The 17,076-nt window shown below is 47.1% G+C and overlaps 2 protein-coding genes across 5 annotated transcripts in view; both read left to right on the top strand.

Annotated features, from left to right (window-relative positions):
* The window catches only part of DLK2 (delta like non-canonical Notch ligand 2), a 75,907-nt gene extending 65,398 nt beyond the window's left edge, over window positions 1-10,509 (top strand). For all 4 annotated transcript variants that reach the window (XM_063444175.1, XM_063444171.1, XM_063444174.1 and 1 more), the window contains 3 exons: window positions 6,127-6,257; window positions 8,027-8,171; window positions 9,431-10,509. In XM_063444175.1, the coding sequence (XP_063300245.1) occupies window positions 6,127-6,257; window positions 8,027-8,171; window positions 9,431-10,166 (1,012 nt within the window). In that variant the 3' untranslated portion in view covers window positions 10,167-10,509. The remainder of the gene's footprint in view (window positions 1-6,126; window positions 6,258-8,026; window positions 8,172-9,430) is intronic.
* Window positions 1-17,076, top strand: part of LRRC73 (leucine rich repeat containing 73) — a 347,986-nt gene that overhangs the window by 262,930 nt on the left and 67,980 nt on the right. The window lies entirely within an intron of this gene.

The raw sequence follows: 17,076 nt of genomic DNA, 5'->3' as shown, positions 1-17,076 counted from the left end.
CACCTCCGACCTCACATCGATAGGTGAGCCATCTCGGTGATGTTAGGCAGAAACAGTAGATAGCCAACAGATGCTTTCTCCAAACAGGCCTTAGTTATCAAACCTTTCCAATGTGGATTGGAACATTCCTTAGCTGACAACCTTAGCTGACAGCTGCTTCAGCGTCAAGTCTTGATTCGGATACCAAGACGACAAGAACTGTAAGACTACATGAAATAACCACGCTTTATTATACACAAGAAAACAGAATAAAAATGGATAACAATTACAGTATAGCACTTAAATAACACATTCAACCCATCCCCAGACAGCTTGGATCTGAGCGCACAAAATATACGAATTGCGCTCAGATCTCACGAATTGTGTACGAAAGCCAAGGGGATAAAACATGTCTGTATGGGTATTCGCCTGGTAGCAGCCCGGGGGTTCTCGGCTAGGTGATCTGGCCAGGGGTCGGTATAACTCTTGGAGATATAACTTGTCGAACAACATGTCTTTCGTAACTTATTGCCCGAACAGACGGGGCAAGCTGTATCCCAGCGGGATTCGTGCAAACTATTGGCAGAGAATAGTACCATGAGTTTGACGATCCAGTCCCGCTGGGCGTTCAACGACAAAAGATGGCCGTCGCCATGTGTTCGGCATACGTACGGCGACCACCCTGGCAATAAGTAATTACGTTGCGGTTAACCAAAGAAACCGCAGCTTCAAGGTGGTTAATTGGGGGCACATGCCACGGGCAGGGTGGTCAGTCGTTCAGGAGTTATTTGGGCTCTTTGTTCGGTACCCCGTTCGACCTTTTACATTCGAACGGTGACTACCCTGATGACAGACAATTATCCTGGGGTTAACCACAAACCGCAGCTCCTGGGAGGTTGATTGTCGGCACACTCCTCTGGTAGGGTGGTTGTCCGTTTGTTGGTTTGTTCGGTGAAAAGAAGGTAAACGGGGCTCATTAGTGGCACACGCCAAGGGCCGGGTGGTCGGCCATTCATGTATTCGCGCCGACGTCAGTCAGGGAGGAGTGTAGGCGGAGCCTGACCAAGCGCCGAGGGACATCGGCGCTGGATACAGGTAAGTCACTGAAGGGGTTTTAAACTCTCTAACACTGTGGCATATTCCCTTTCTTCTACACTTACTACATACACCTTTTCTCTGTCCCAGACTGTATAACAGGAGCTTCTGCCTGCTAGTAAGCAGATAAGGAGAAGAGTGGACAAATGAGTGTTAGGGCACAGTCCCTAGAAAGCGTGGCGCAATGGTTGAGATCTTGTACAAGGGGAGGCGTAGGAGGCAGACATACTTTAGATCCAGTCTCGCTAACCAATCTCCTGGGCGGAGGAGGTCCTGCAGGAGATGGAAGCCCTCCACCTTGATATGTCGGCAAACGACATTTCGGCATTTAGGTTCCCCAGATTGATCACTGGATGGAAATCCCCAGATTTCTTCTTTGCATAAAATATGGAGCTGAAGAATCCCCCATTGTCCGATATCCACAAGACAGCGCCCTTTTCGAAAAGGGTCTGGATCTCAGCCTCTATCAAAGCTTGCAGTTCCCTCGATGACACGGGGCCCAGGGAAGGTGAACCTGTGTCGGCAGGGGTTGGTGTGGGTATCCTTGTTCATCTGTGAGCCCGGCTCCCTCTACCGCGGTACGAGCACGGGATTGGTAGAATGTGAAGATGGAGGGTGCTTGGGATCCTCGATGGCCAGACGGCCAAAGCAGTTGGTGACACGACCCCGCTGTTGTCGAGCTGTGGCAAAAACATGCGAGCCTTGTGTGCGGAAGACCCATTTTTTTGAGGACCGGGTTTTGCTCAAGGCAGTGAATAGGTTCACGTGCTTGTGCAGTTCTCTGATGAAAGGCTCTCAGAAGTGTAGACCCCTGGCACGGGGGGCCCAGTTCTTTTTATCCCAAGTCCGACAGCTTGGCGTCCATGCGTAAGAGCACTGCTGTCCTACACACTGTGCAGAGCGCTGAGTTAGTGTTGCCCAGCAGACAAATGGAGCGCAGAGCCCAGTCTCGTATGGAAGCTGGGTCCAAGGTAGCACCCTGTGAATAAGCCTCATCATCCAACATGAGTATTCCAGCCACGGACCCAGCATGTCCAAGGTTTAACCTGTGCCAGTCTGAGGCAGCGTTCGACCCCTTACTTGGGGTCACGTCCGGTACAGGTCATGAATGTGGGCACAATGGGGTCAAATTCCAGGGGCAGGGGAATCTTATCCGGCAAAAACTGGCCTGGGGCATTCCGCCCGTAAATTCTTCTGTATCTCCCAGACCAGAGGCTTGCGGACCCAACAGTGTACGAACTGTGCCAGGTGATTGGCTAAAGACCATTTCAAGGAACTAGGGTGTCCAATGGACCCTGTCAAACAGGGGTTCGCCCATAGCCTCCAGGAATACATCATCCTCCAGCATAGCGGTGGGCGCTCCTTGCGTAGAATGACCCCCGAATTATTCGGAGCCACTATGTCGTCCAGCTCATCCTTGCCCCACCTGTCTTGCAGGGTGACACCTTGGGACATAGGCAGAATAATAGGGGCAGCACCCCAAATTTGTGGTCAACGGAAGATAGACAGCGCCTGCAAAATATATGTGTACTTAAATGGGTAGCCAAACTGGGGTCATCCTGTGGTGATGGCACAGCCAGAACAGGCCAATCTTGGAGTGTAGTTAAGGCAGGCCAAATCCATGTGATGTACAGGACTGATGTATGGTCCGTAGTGATGTCGCGAACATAAAATTTTCCGTTCGCGAACGGCGAACGCGAACTTCCGCAAATGTTCGTGAACGGGCGAACCGGGCGAACCGCCATAGACTTCAATAGGCAGGCGAATTTTAAAACCCACAGGGACCCTTTCTGGCCCGAATAGTGATGGCAAAGTTGTTTCAAGGGGACTAACACCTGGACTGTGGCATGCCGGAGGGGGATCCATGGCAAAACTCCCATGGAAAATTACATAGTTGATGCAGAGTCTGGTTTTAATCCATAAAGGGCATAAATCACCTAACATTCCTAAATTGTTTGTAATAACGTGCTTTAAAACATCAGGTACATGATGTTGTATCGATCAGGTAGTGTAAGGGTGACTGTCTTCACAGTGACAGACCAAACTCCCCGTTTAACACACCGCAAACAACCGCAAACAGTCCATTTGCACAACCGCAAACTCCCCATTTGCAAGGTTGGATACCGATCGATGGTTCGATAGTCTGAGCCCTCTCTGATTTACTGTACACTATTCGATATTCCCACAAATTTCATATAGCATTTTATGTTTGTTTGAGACCACCTTAAAAATATTGGATATCGTGAATATCCAATCATGATCACTATATACTTTCTCTACAAACCTCTAAAACGAACCAAACTACTCATCCATCCGCTATACCACTTTATCCCACCTAGAACTAGTGCCCAGTTAAAATACTTGACTCTTACTTACCCACACTCAGTCATGCCACACACATTTCACCACTATTCTCACTGAATCCCTCTGACTACGGCTAAATTAATCTTCTACATCAGAACACTACTCCTAAGATTGGGTGTATCCATGTCTCGGGTCTTTCATTTAGAATAGGGGCAGCTTCGGTCTCCTTCAACACTGACACTCCAGTGCATATTATTAAAAGATTGGGCAGATGGAAATCCTCAGTCTACAACCGATATATTCCTCATCCCGAGAAAGAAATGAGGAAAGCTTTTAAAAGTTTGGCTTTGTAAATTTGATGCAATAAGTGTGTTTTTCTTTAATACCTTTTCACCCTCTTTGCATGAACCTGATTTACATATATTACTAATATGTTTCTGAACATATATATATATTATATTATTCACTCACTCACTCACTCACTCTCTGGGCCGGCCTAAGACATCATGCTGCCTAGGTCCAACGATAAATGACTATGGGGGATAATGTATAATAAACACAGGTTACTGGCTATGGGAGGATAATGTATAATAAGCACAGGTTACTGGCTATGGGGGGGATAATGTATAATAAGCACAGGTTACTGGCTATGGGGGGGATAATGTATAATAAACACAGGTTACTGGCTATGGGGGGGATAATGTATAATAAACACAGGTTACTTGCTATGGGGGGATAATGTATAATAAACACAGGTTACTGGCTATGGGGTGGATAATGTATAATAAACACAGGTTACTGGCTATGGGAGGATAATGTATAATAAACACAGGTTACTGGCTATGGGGGGATAATGTATAATAAACACAGGTTACTGGTTGTGGGGGATAATGTATAATAAACACAGGTTACTGGCTATGGGGGGGATAATGTATAATAAACACAGGTTACTGGCTATGGGAGGGATAATGTATAATAAACACAGGTTACTGGCTATGGGGGATAATGTATAATAAACACAGGTTACTGGCTATGGGGGATAATGTATAATAAACACAGGTTACTGGCTATGGGAGGGATAATGTATAATAAACACAGGTTACTGGCTATGGGGGATAATGTATAATAAACACAGGTTACTGGCTATGGGGGGATAATGTATAATAAACACAGGTTACTGGCTATGGGAGGATAATGTATAATAAACACAGGTTACTGGCTATGGGAGGGATAATGTATAATAAACACAGGTTACTGGCTATGGGAGGATAATGTATAATAAACACAGGTTACTGGCTATGGGGGATAATGTATAATAAACACAGGTTACTGGCTATGGGAGGGATAATGTATAATAAACACAGGTTACTGGCTATGGGGGGATAATGTATAATAAACACAAAAAAATAAAAATAAAAATAATAATAAAAAAAAAGAATGCAGCTTCAGAATTAATCTAAATTGTATGCTGTCTAGGAGGTGGGAGGGTCTGGGAGGGAGGGTCTGCTGCTGATTGGCTGGAATGTGTCTGCTGACTGTGAGGTACAGGGTCAAAGTTTACTCAATGATGACGAATAGGGGGCGGACCGAACATCGCATATGTTCGCCATCCGAGGCGAACACGAACATGCGATGTTCGCCAGCGAACCGTTCGGGACATCACTAATGGTCTGCTGTATTTGGCAGAATATATTGTCAGCTTCAGTGTAGAGCAATCATAAAATGTAAACTGCTAAGTAAGTAGGGGGCTTACAACCACTAGAAAATTAGTACAATGTAAAAGATTTAGATTCGCTTTGCAGATATATTTGTTTATGAAATGACTGTTTGCACAATGACTGTAAAACAAACAAAATAAACTGTATTTCAAATCCTAGAAAGATGGGTAAAAAAAACAAACTGATAAATGCAGTGCTCACTGGCACAGGAAAAAAAAAACCAGCACTAGTTAGCTCCAAACCCCCTGGCAGACCTCTTTTAACCCACTCCTCCCCCACCGCACGCGGGCCGCGACACCCGCGTGCGGTTATTTTCCTGCAGCCCGGTGATGGGGAAGGTAGGCGGTGATGGGTGCCGTGCAGCGGCGCGAGGCCAATGAGCTGCGAGACACAACACGTGGGGCCGCCAGAGACATACTCTGCGGCCCCGGTGGGCGGGACATTAGAGGAGGCGGCTAAATGGCCTTCTCCCACGACGTCCGCGCAAAGAAGCCCACAGACGGGGAAAACTGAGAGGAGAAGAGAGAAAGCCTGGCAGCTAATGTATAAGAGAAATATCAGAGAAGGAAAGGCATAAAATACACAGGATATCTAACCAAAATATACACCATATATACACATATATATCCATTAAATCCCACAGCCACCCACTAAGAGCAGGAGGCAGTGGTACTCTGACCTGTGCTTGATGTGGAGCAGCAAAGAAAGAGGAAGTAGTTGGTTGGGAGGGGACCTTTATTGTTATTATTATTATATACTTTTTTCTGATTGGTTGTTTATCTCTATGGTAATGTGCTTATGTGGAGTTCTAGTAAAGAGAGACTTAAGCAAATATGAAGCCTCCTGTCATGTTATAAAATTGTGATAACTAACAAACATTCCACAATATAAATGTTTCTGAATAAACTTTGTCACTTTAACCCAAAGTGCCTCATTGCCCAATCACTGGCTGTTTCCAGGTATCTCTACGTGCAATTACGACTTACACAGGAGTTTGTTTATTGACCCACCATACCCGGTGTTTCTGCAGGTGTGACCCAGGCTGGGACGGGAAGTTTTGTGAAGACTGTGTGAGAATGCCAGGCTGCGTTCATGGGTCATGTCATCAGCCCTGGCAGTGCATGTGCCACCCTGGTTGGGCCGGAAAGTTTTGCGACAAAGGTTTGTTTTCGTGTTAGCGTCACATTATTAATTGCTATAGTAACAGTAGCCCATCTTAATGCTACCGGACTGCTTTATCCTCTTTAACTCTCGCATTTATATTGATACAGTGTATTAACCTTCTGTGTACATTCTACTATAGTTATGTGTGTGTCCCTTCCTATGTCAATATATAGCTACTGTGTACGCTCCCTACAGTGTATATCGGGATTTGTATACTCCCTGACCTGTGGAAACATTAATGCTATGTACCACATTCATGTATTTTTTTATGTTTAACCAAAGACTGGTGTGGGTATGTTAGCTTGGGGCAGGAGCAAAGGCAAGGTGAGGGAGCCATTCGCGACGGGTGTGGGAGCCCTCATGCCGGGTGAGGGAGCCATTTGAGTCGAGTGTGGGAGCCCCCATGCCGGGTGTGGGAGCCCTCATGCCGGGTGTGGGAGCCCTCATGCTGGGTGTGGGAGCCCTCATGCCGGGTGAGGGAGCCATTTGCGCCGGTTGTGGGAGCCCTCATGCCGGGTGTGGGGTGTGGGAGCCCTCATGCCGGGTGTGGGAGCCCTCATGCCGGGTGTGGGAGCCCTCATGCCGGGTGAGAGAGCCATTCGCGCCGGTTGTGGGAGCCCTCATGCCGGGTGAGAGAGCCATTCGTGCCGGGTGTGGGAGCCCTCATGCCGGGTGTGGGTTTGAGGGAGCCATTTGCACCGGATGTGGGTTTGAGGGAGCCATTTGCGCCGGGTGTGGGTTTGAGGGAGCCCTCTTGCCGGGTGTGGGTTTGAGGGAGCCATTCGCGCCAGGTGTGGGTTTGAGGGAGCCATTCATGCCAGGTGTGGGTTTGAGGGAGCCATTCGTGCCAGGTGTGGGTGCTGACTGCTCAGTGTGTGCATGAGGAAGCTACTAAGGGCAGGGGGGATGTTGGTGAGGGAGCCATTTGTGCCGGGTGTGGGTTTGAGGGAGCCGGGTGTGGGTTTGAGGGAGCCATTCGTGCCGGGCGTGGGTGCTGACTGCTCAGTGTGTGCATGAGGAAGCTACTAAGGTCAGGGGGATGTTGGTGAGGGAGCCATTTGTGCTGCATGTGGGTTTGAGAGAGCCATTCGCGCCGGGTGTGGGTTTGAGGGAGCCATTCGTGCCGGGTGTGGGTTTGAGGGAGCCATTCGTGCCAGGTGTGGGTTTGAGGGAGCCATTCGTGCCGGGTGTGGGTGCTGACTGCTCAGTGTGTGCATGAGGAAGCTACTAAGGGCAGGGAGGATGTTGGTGAGGGAGCCATTCGCGCCGGGTGTGGGTTTGAGGGAGCCATTCGCGCCGGGTGTGGGTTTGAGGGAGCCATTCGTGCCGGGTGTGGGTTTGAGGGAGCCATTTGTGCCAGGTGTGGGTTTGAGGGAGCCATTCGTGCCAGGTGTGGGTGCTGACTGCTCAGTGTGTGCATGAGGAAGCTACTAAGGGCAGGGGGGATGTTGGTGAGGGACCAGTGTAGTACCGGGTGGAGAGAATAGTTATCATACTCCTGTATCAACCTTCAGATGCAGAATATTATCTCTCCTGTTTCATTTTCAGTCTCATTACAAAATAAAAAAAAAACTCATAAGGTTAATCACTAAAATGTGAATTTTAGGTTATAAAAGTGAAACTGAAAACATGTCCGACTTAGAGAATTTTAGCAGCTTGTGAATTTCACTTTGGACACTATAATGAAAACCTTGATAGATACGTTTGTAATTCACATTGTACGGCTGATAATGTTTAAACCTGACATATCATTCTTGCTTCCTCAGATATTTATATCTGTGAACACTCCCATCCATGCCAAAATGAGGCTGAGTGTTTAATTGAGGCAGATGGTGACTACTCCTGTCTCTGCCCAGAGCTCTTCCATGGCAAGAACTGTGAACTCAAGAGGGGACCATGTGAAATAGCCGAGTAAGTGTTCCCAGGGACCGCTCATGGGGCAATGGTTGGGATAAGAATAGATGGCAGACTTTAATTTTCATCATCTACTGCGGTGATTACTGACCTTATCACCCCAGACATCTCTAAACTACATTTCCCATGATGCTCCAGTTTTAAGACTGCCATCTCTGAGATATCTCTATTTTAGAGGATACAAGACTCAGCCAAGTCATTACCTCGTTATATATTTATAGGGGCAAAAAAAAGAGAGAACAATCACCAAAAAACTAAAATCACAATACCATAACCATTAGCACCATCTTGTGTCTCACTAGTGAACTAGATCTGTGAGTGGCATCATGTTTTTTACTGTAACTTAGATCCCTTCGAGCCAACTTGTATCTTAGAACCATTATAGGCATATCTAATCTAGATGCAATGGCTCCATTGTGTGTCTGTACCGTAACCAGTGTCGACTAGTGGAATTGTTTGATTGAACTTTAACCTAGATCTGTGAGTTCCATCTTGTGTCCATTAATGGTCTGTAATGTCATTCTACTCAAACCGTCCCAGGTTTAATCTTAACAGCTGCACAATATATGTTAACACTGTGTGCAAGCTAACAGTATGAGATGTTTAATTGCCTCCAGAAATTCAGTTTTATTGATGGTTATATGATAAAAGTTGAGAAAAACAAACATTTGGCCTAGTGTTGGAGTTAACTTTATCCCAATAATAATAATAATAATAAAATTCAAGAAATTTAAGAATTAATTTAGAATCTGTAGAAGGTAATTTTAAATTCTTAAATAAATTAGATTCAAACTCAGCCCTAATACTCTTAAATCTAAATTTCGAATCTAGAAACCTACATCTATTCATATATATACAACTTAAACTTGGCTTCTAAATCTTAATGTTTAAAATGTGGCATGATTACTGCTCAACAACGTTAACATGAAAATTGGGGTTAGCGATGAAGCAATGATAATGCAAAATGTGAAAGTTTTGTCAATTATTCAGAAAAGATTGACACATGTCTCAATACCGAGTGCTTGTATCTGATAAGGCAAAAGTATCATGTTCCTGGTCATGGATGTGCAGAGATAGGTAGAACATGAAATATTTAATGTGTTGATAAAAGTCTCAGAAATCATAGTTCAAAATAGCTGAAGAGCTGAACTATTTTGAAGACCAGGGTGTAAACTGCATGGGGGACTTCGATCAGTTTATGGGTTCCTGGACAGAACTATACTCAACTGAATTTTTTTCATGCTTCCATCCTGCAGATTTCCATGTTTAAATGGTGGAACATGCCAAGATGAGCGTGGATATGCAGATACATTTGTGTGCCGCTGCCTTGCTGGATATGTCGGCAGACTGTGTGAAGTAGACGTTGATGATTGCCTGATGCGTCCTTGTGCCAATGGGGCCACATGTCATGATGGGGTGAACAGATTTTCCTGTGAATGTCCTCTGGGTTTCCAAGGTCGTTTCTGTACAGTCAATATTGACGATTGTGCCAGCAAGCCATGTCATAATGGGGGGAGGTGTTTTGATCGTGTGGGTAACTATGAGTGCTACTGCCCAGAAGGGTTTCTTGGGAAATCATGCGAGATCCCTTTGCCCAAACCAACTTGGGATTATGACCAAAGTACATCAGCTGTTGACCTGGAAGCCACATGGGCTTCTCCCAGAGTAACTCAGCCTGTTAGGACTGTAGGCACAAACAAGCTGGGAACAGGGATGAGTGAGAAGCCTGGTGGAGGGAACATCCAAATATCTGTAAAAGAGGTATTTACACAAAAAGAACATGGACTAAGTGAAGTACAGATCATCATTGTGGCAGTTTTTGGTGGCATGACTGGCATGCTCGTCCTAATCACTGTGACCGTCCTCCTGTGGTACAGAAATAGAGGTGCCAGGATGGTGGCCTGTTGCAGGGATTCTCCATCTGCCCCCAAAACACACTATCATGAATGCCAGGAAACTTCATCGAACAACCGCAAAACCACTGCCTTCTAAACTCTACCATGTTGGGAAAAAAGTTGAGATGTCTCACCTGACTTTTAGTTTAGTAAAAGACATGGCTGCAGTACATCTGGCAATGAAATAAGAAGCATATAAATAGAACAGATGGATTAACAGACTTTGAAGAAGTCGATTTAGTGGCCGAAACATAGAACACTACAGTTATATGCTACACGACGACTTGTGGCGGAAATAGGAAAGACATAATGAGCTTCTGTTTAACATGCAATGTGCTTAAACGAACTTTCTGGTGGACACTTTTTTTTACCAGTGGAACTACTCTGATCTTATAATTGGCTTCTCATCTGTCCTCGTGGAGCTACCCTGACCTGTCCCCGTGGAGCTACCCTGCTCTCATCATTGGCTTCTCACCTGTCCCCGTGGAGCTACCCTGATCTCATCATTGGCTTCTCACCTGTCCCCGTGGAGCTACCCTGATCTCATCATTGGCTTCTCACCTGTCCATGTGGAGCTACCCTGATCTCATCATTGGCTTCTCACCTGTCCCCGTGGAGCTACCCTGATCTCATCATTGGCTTCTCACCTGTCCCCGTGGAGCTACCCTGATCTTATCATTGGCTTCTCACCTGTCCCTGTGGAGCTACCCTGATCTCATCATTGGCTTCTCACCTGTCCCTGTGGAGCTACCCTGATCTCATCATTGGCTTCTCACCTGTCCCCGTGGAGCTACCCTGATCTCTTCATTGGCTTCTCACCTGTCCCAGTGGAGCTACTGTCTTGTCAGATTACCCACTGGACATAGCCCAACCTCAGTGCAGCTTTGTTACATGTCCTAGTGGACCAATGACTGCAGCAGTATGGAGGTTTGCCATCTTTTACATATATAAATAAAATGTGATCACATGAACATATGTGATAAGGAGGAATTCTCCTTTTGCAGGTTCTTGCCTTTTTTTTTTTTTTTAGCTGTTTTGAAAGATGTATTACCGTTAAACTGTCATAAGAAAAATATTTAAAAATGCCTTTTGTGTGTTAAATAAAGATGTATGGATACTTTTAAGGGCCAGCAGGTCTGTGTGCATGTTACTCTCTATAAATGAAAAGCATGTATGACTGCAGTGAGCAGGACAAGTGTTACTACCAAATGTCAGCTCACTACGGATTGTATCATACATAGCAAGTGATCTCCTCTGATAGCTACCACAGCAGTATGAGAATCATCATGATGTGAATAGAGTTACTTAAACCCTTAAGGACACAACTTCTGGAATAAAAGGGAATCATGACGGAATATTTCCGTCATGTGTCCTTAAGGGGTTAAACTGTGAATGAACGGGGCCAACAAAGAAACAGAAAATACTTACCTAGTGTTTCTTCACTGTAGAGTGCTGGGTAGAAAACGTTCCAAAGCCACATCCAATGTCAAATCCCAGACTTTCCAGTTGGGGCAGGTGTATGAGTAGGAACTCTTACTGGAACGTGTTTTAGGTTTGATAAAACCATATAGGTAGTGGGCAGAATACACTGACCCTGAGGAGTGGAAAAAATGGATAGAGAAGGGATAAAAACAAGCAGGCAGGAGATCTCTACTAGTAAAAGCTAAGAGAAATAAATGAATGATAGAAGGTGGAAAAGCCTGCACGTACTAGGAGATCTCTTACCGGATGCTACAAACTGTTGAGATAAAAAACTAAAATATGCAATCAGAACTATAAATAAATTAATTGATACAAAGAATCTTAAAATGCAAAAAACTTTGGTTGCAATATAAATAAATCCACTAGGTGGCAGCCTTGTATCAAAAGATCAATGGTGTATTAAAAATCTTCTACTAAGCAGCGAACAGAACGAGAGGATTTTAACCCTTTGATTGATTGTTGTTTGTGAATTATTTCGAATGTGGGCATTTATTATTTGGTATTTATTATCTGGTATTCAATATTTATGTAATTGTAAACTGACTTTATATTGTAATACATGAGCAGCTGTCAATTAACAGTTTGTAGCATCCGGTAAGAGATCTCCACCTTCTATCATTCATTTAAAACCATATTCACACGTTTGGATTTGGTGAAGAGTCTCCATTTATCTTTTAAGAAGGCTCTGGAGAAGTGTTAAAGTATGGATTCTATGCATTTATAAATGACTTTATTTGGGCCTACTCACTCTACAGTGTCTGCATTTCTCTTCTACTCATCATGCAGACATACTGTCTCCTTATCTACTCATCATGCAGTGTCCACCTTAGGGCAGTGGCGGATCCAGAGCCTGATCTCGGGAGGGGCACTTGTAGATTATTTAAATAAATAATCCAGACACAATAACCACTACAGCTCAGTGTAGTGGTTATAGTGCCAATAATGCCAAGACCCCCTCCCAGAGTAAGTAGTCAAACTGTTTAAGAACTGTTTGACAACTTACCTGAGGTCCTCTGGGAAATGGGGCTGTAGTAGGGCAGAGGAGCAGTGGTATGTGTGAGTGGTGCAATGTGTGAGGGGTGCAGTGTGTGTGTGTGTGAGGGGGACAGTGTATTAGCAGTGTGTGTGTGTGAAGGTTGCAGTGTGTACGTGAGGGCGGCAGTATATGTCAGGGGTGCAGTGTGTGTGTGGGGCAATGTATGTGTGTGGGGGCAGTGTGTTTATGGGGGGCAGTGTGTGTATGTGGGGCAGTGTGTGTATGTGGGGGCAATGTGTTTATGGTGGGCAGGGGCAATGTGTGTGTGTGTATGGGGGGCAGGGGCAATGTGTGTGTGTGTGTGTGTATGGGGGCAGGGGCAATGTGTGTGTGTATGGGGGGCAGGGGTAATGTGTGTGTGTGTATGGGGGGCAGGGGCAATGTGTGTGTGTGTATGGGGGCAGGGGCAATGTGTGTGTGTATGGGGGGCAGGGGCAATGTGTGTGTGTATGGGGGGCAGGGGCAATGTGTGTGTGTGTGTGTATGGGGGGCAGGGGCAATGTGTGTGTGTGTATGGGGGGCAGGGGCAATGTGTGTGTGTGTGTGTGTGTGTGTGTGTATGGGGGGCAGGGGCAATGTGTGTGTGTATGGGGGGCAGGGGCAATGTGTGTGTGTATGGGGGGCAGGGGCAATGTGTGTGTGTGTATGGGGGGCAGGGGCAATGTGTGTGTGTGTGTATGGGGGCAGGGGCAATGTGTGTGTGTGTATGGGGGCAGGGGCAATGTGTGTGTGTGTGTGTGTGTATGGGGGGCAGGGGCAATGTGTGTGTGTGTATGGGGGGCAGGGGCAATGTGTGTGTGTGTATGGGGGGCAGGGGCAATGTGTGTGTGTGTGTGTGTGTATGGGGGGCAGGGGCAATGTGTGTGTGTGTGTGTGTATGGGGGGCAGGGGCAATGTGTGTGTGTGTGTATGGGGGGCAGGGCAATGTGTGTGTGTGTGTGTGTGTATGGGGGGCAGGGGCAATGTGTGTGTGTGTGTGTGTGTGTATGGGGGGCAGGGGCAATGTGTGTGTGTGTGTGTGTATGGGGGGCAGGGGCAATGTGTGTGTGTGTGTATGGGGGGCAGGGGCAATGTGTGTGTGTGTGTGTGTGTATGGGGGGCAGGGGCAATGTGTGTGTGTGTGTGTATGGGGGGCAGGGGCAATGTGTGTGTGTGTGTGTGTGTATGGGGGGCAGGGGCAATGTGTGTGTGTGTGTGTGTGTGTATGGGGGGCAGGGGCAATGTGTGTGTAGAAGAAGGATAGGGGGGGGCTTTTTTTGTTTAGTGTGTGTGTGTGTGTTTTTTTTACATTTAATTTAAATTAATATATAATTTATGTCCCCCCTCCCTTCTTACCTTTACTGGGAGGAGGGGGGGCATCTTTCTTTCCCTGGTGGTCCCAGTGGGGATTCCCTGGTGGTCCCAGTGGGGATTCCCTGGTGGTCCCAGTGGTAGGAGTGAACTCTAGCCCGCGCTCCAGGGCTAGAGTTCACTCTCGCGAGATTTGGAGCGTTGCCGTGGTAACCGCGGCAACGCTCCAAATCTCGCGAGAGGAGGACCCGGAGGAGCTGCTGGTAACAGCTCCCGGGTCCTCTCTCCCTCCCCTGCCGGTCGGCTGTCAGTAATGTGCCTGCGGATCTCTAATCTCTGATCACTGATCTCCCTCCCGGTCTGCAGGCACAATGCAAGGGGAGAATCTCGGGGGGGGGGGGGGGGGGGGCAATTGCCCCGTTGCCCCCCCCCCCTGGATCCGCCACTGCCTTAGGGTCTCCTTATCTAATCATCCTGCAGTGTCCACCTTACTGTCTCATCCTGCAGTGTCCACCTTACTGTCTCATCCTGCAGTGTCCACCTTACGGTCTCATCCTGCAGTGTCCACCTTACGGTCTCATCCTGCAGTGTCCACCTTACGGTCTCATCCTGCAGTGTCCACCTTACGGTCTCATCCTGCAGTGTCCACCTTACGGTCTCATCCTGCAGTGTCCACCTTACGGTCTCATCCTGCAGTGTCCACCTTACTGTCTCATCCTGCAGTGTCCACCTTACGGTCTCATCCTGCAGTGTCCACCTTACTGTCTCATCCTGCAGTGTCCACCTTACTGTCTCATCCTGCAGTGTCCACCTTACGGTCTCATCCTGCAGTGTCCACCTTACTGTCTCATCCTGCAGTGTCCACCTTACTGTCTCATCCTGCAGTGTCCACCTTACTGTCTCATCCTGCAGTGTCCACCTTACTGTCTCATCCTGCAGTGTCCACCTTACATAGAAACATAGAAACATAGAATGTGACGGCAGATAAGAACCATTCGGCCCATCTAGTCTGCCCAGTTTTCTAAATACTTTCATTAGTCCCTGGCCTTATCTTATAGTTAGGATAGCCTTATGCCTATCCCACGCATGCTTAAACTCCTTTACTGTGTTAACCTCTACCACTTCAGCTGGAAGGCTATTCCATGCATCCACTACCCTCTCAGTAAAGTAATACTTCCTGATATTATTTTTAAACCTTTGTCCCTCTAATTTAAGACTATGTCCTCTTGTTGTGGTAGTTTTTCTTCTTTTAACCCCTTAAGGACAGACGACGGATATATTCCGTCATGATTCCCTTTTATTCCAGAAGTTGTGTCATTAAGGGGTTAAATATAGTCTCCTCCTTTACTGTGTTGATTCCCTTTATGTATTTAAATGTTTCTATCATATCCCCCCTGTCTCGTCTTTCCTCCATGCTATACATGTTAAGATCCTTTAACCTTTCTTGGTAAGTTTTATCCTGCAATCCATGAACCAGTTTAGTAGCCCTTCTTTGAACTCTCTCTAAGGTATCAATATCCTTCTGAAGATAGGGTCTCCAGTACTGTGTACAGTACTCCAAGTGAGGTCTCACCAGTGTTCTGTACAATGGCATGATCCTTACGGTCTCATCCTGCAGTGTCCACCTTACTGTCTCATCCTGCAGTGTCCACCTAACTGTCTCATCCTGCAGTGTCCACCTTACTGTCTCATCCTGCAGTGTCCACCTTACTGTCTCATCCTGCAGTGTCCACCTTACTGTCTCATCCTGCAGTGTCCACCTTACGGTCTCATCATGCAGTGTCCACCTTACTGTCTCATCCTGCAGTGTCCACCTTACGGTCTCATCCTGCAGTGTCCACCTTACGGTCTCATCCTGCAGTGTCCACCTTACGGTCTCATCCTGCATTGTCCACCTTACGGTCTCATCCTGCAGTGTCCACCTTACTGTCTCATCCTGCAGTGTCCACCTTACTGTCTCATCCTGCAGTGTCCACCTTACTGTCTCATCCTGCAGTGTCCACCTTACTGTCTCATCCTGCAGTGTCCACCTTACGGTCTCATCCTGCAGTGTCCACCTTACTGTCTCATCCTGCAGTGTCCACCTTACTGTCTCATCATGCAGTGTCCACCTTACTGTCTCATCCTGCAGTGTCCACCTTACGGTCTCATCCTGCAGTGTCCACCTTACGGTCTCATCCTGCAGTGTCCACCTTACTGTCTCATCATGCAGTGTCCACCTTACTGTCTCATCCTGCAGTGTCCACCTTACTGTCTCATCCTGCAGTGTCCACCTTACTGTCTCATCCTGCAGTGTCCACCTTACGGTCTCATCCTGCAGTGTCCACCTTACGGTCTCATCCTGCAGTGTCCACCTTACTGTCTCATCCTGCAGTGTCCACCTTACTGTCTCATCCTGCAGTGTCCACCTTACGGTCTCATCCTGCAGTGTCCACCTTACAGGCTCATCATGCAGTGTCCACCTTACTGTCTCATCCTGCAGTGTCCACCTTACGGTCTCATCCTGCAGTGTCCACCTTACGGTCTCATCATGCAGTGTCCACCTTACGGTCTCATCCTGCAGTGTCCACCTTACGGTCTCATCATGCAGTGTCCACCTTACTGTCTCATCATGCAGTGTCCACCTTACGGTCTCATCATGCAGTGTCCACCTTACGGTCTCATCATGCAGTGTCCACCGTACTGTCTCATTATCTAATCATAATGCAGTGTCCACCTTACTGTCTCATCCTGCAGTGTCCACCTTACTGTCTCATCATGCAGTGTCCACCTTACTGTCTCATCATGCAGTGTCCACCTTACTGTCTCATCATGCAGTGTCCACCTTACGGTCTCATCCTGCAGTGTCCACCTTACGGTCTCATCCTGCAGTGTCCACCTTACTGTCTCATCCTGCAGTGTCCACCTTACTGTCTCATCCTGCAGTGTCCACCTTACTGTCTCATCATGCAGTGTCCACCTTACTGTCTCATCATGCAGTGTCCACCTTACGGTCTCATCCTGCAGTGTCCACCTTACTGTCTCATCCTGCAGTGTCCACCTTACTGTCTCATCCTGCAGTGTCCACCTTACTGTCTCATCCTGCAGTGTCCACCTTACTGTCTCATCATGCAGTGTCCACCTTACTGTCTCATCATGCAGTGTCCACCTTACTGTCTCATCCTACAGTGTCCACCTTACTGTCTCATCCTGCAGTGTC

Source organism: Pelobates fuscus, chromosome 2, assembly GCF_036172605.1.
Source record: "Pelobates fuscus isolate aPelFus1 chromosome 2, aPelFus1.pri, whole genome shotgun sequence".
NCBI lineage: Eukaryota > Metazoa > Chordata > Amphibia > Anura > Pelobatidae > Pelobates > Pelobates fuscus.
This window is presented reverse-complemented; position numbering and strand designations above follow the sequence as displayed.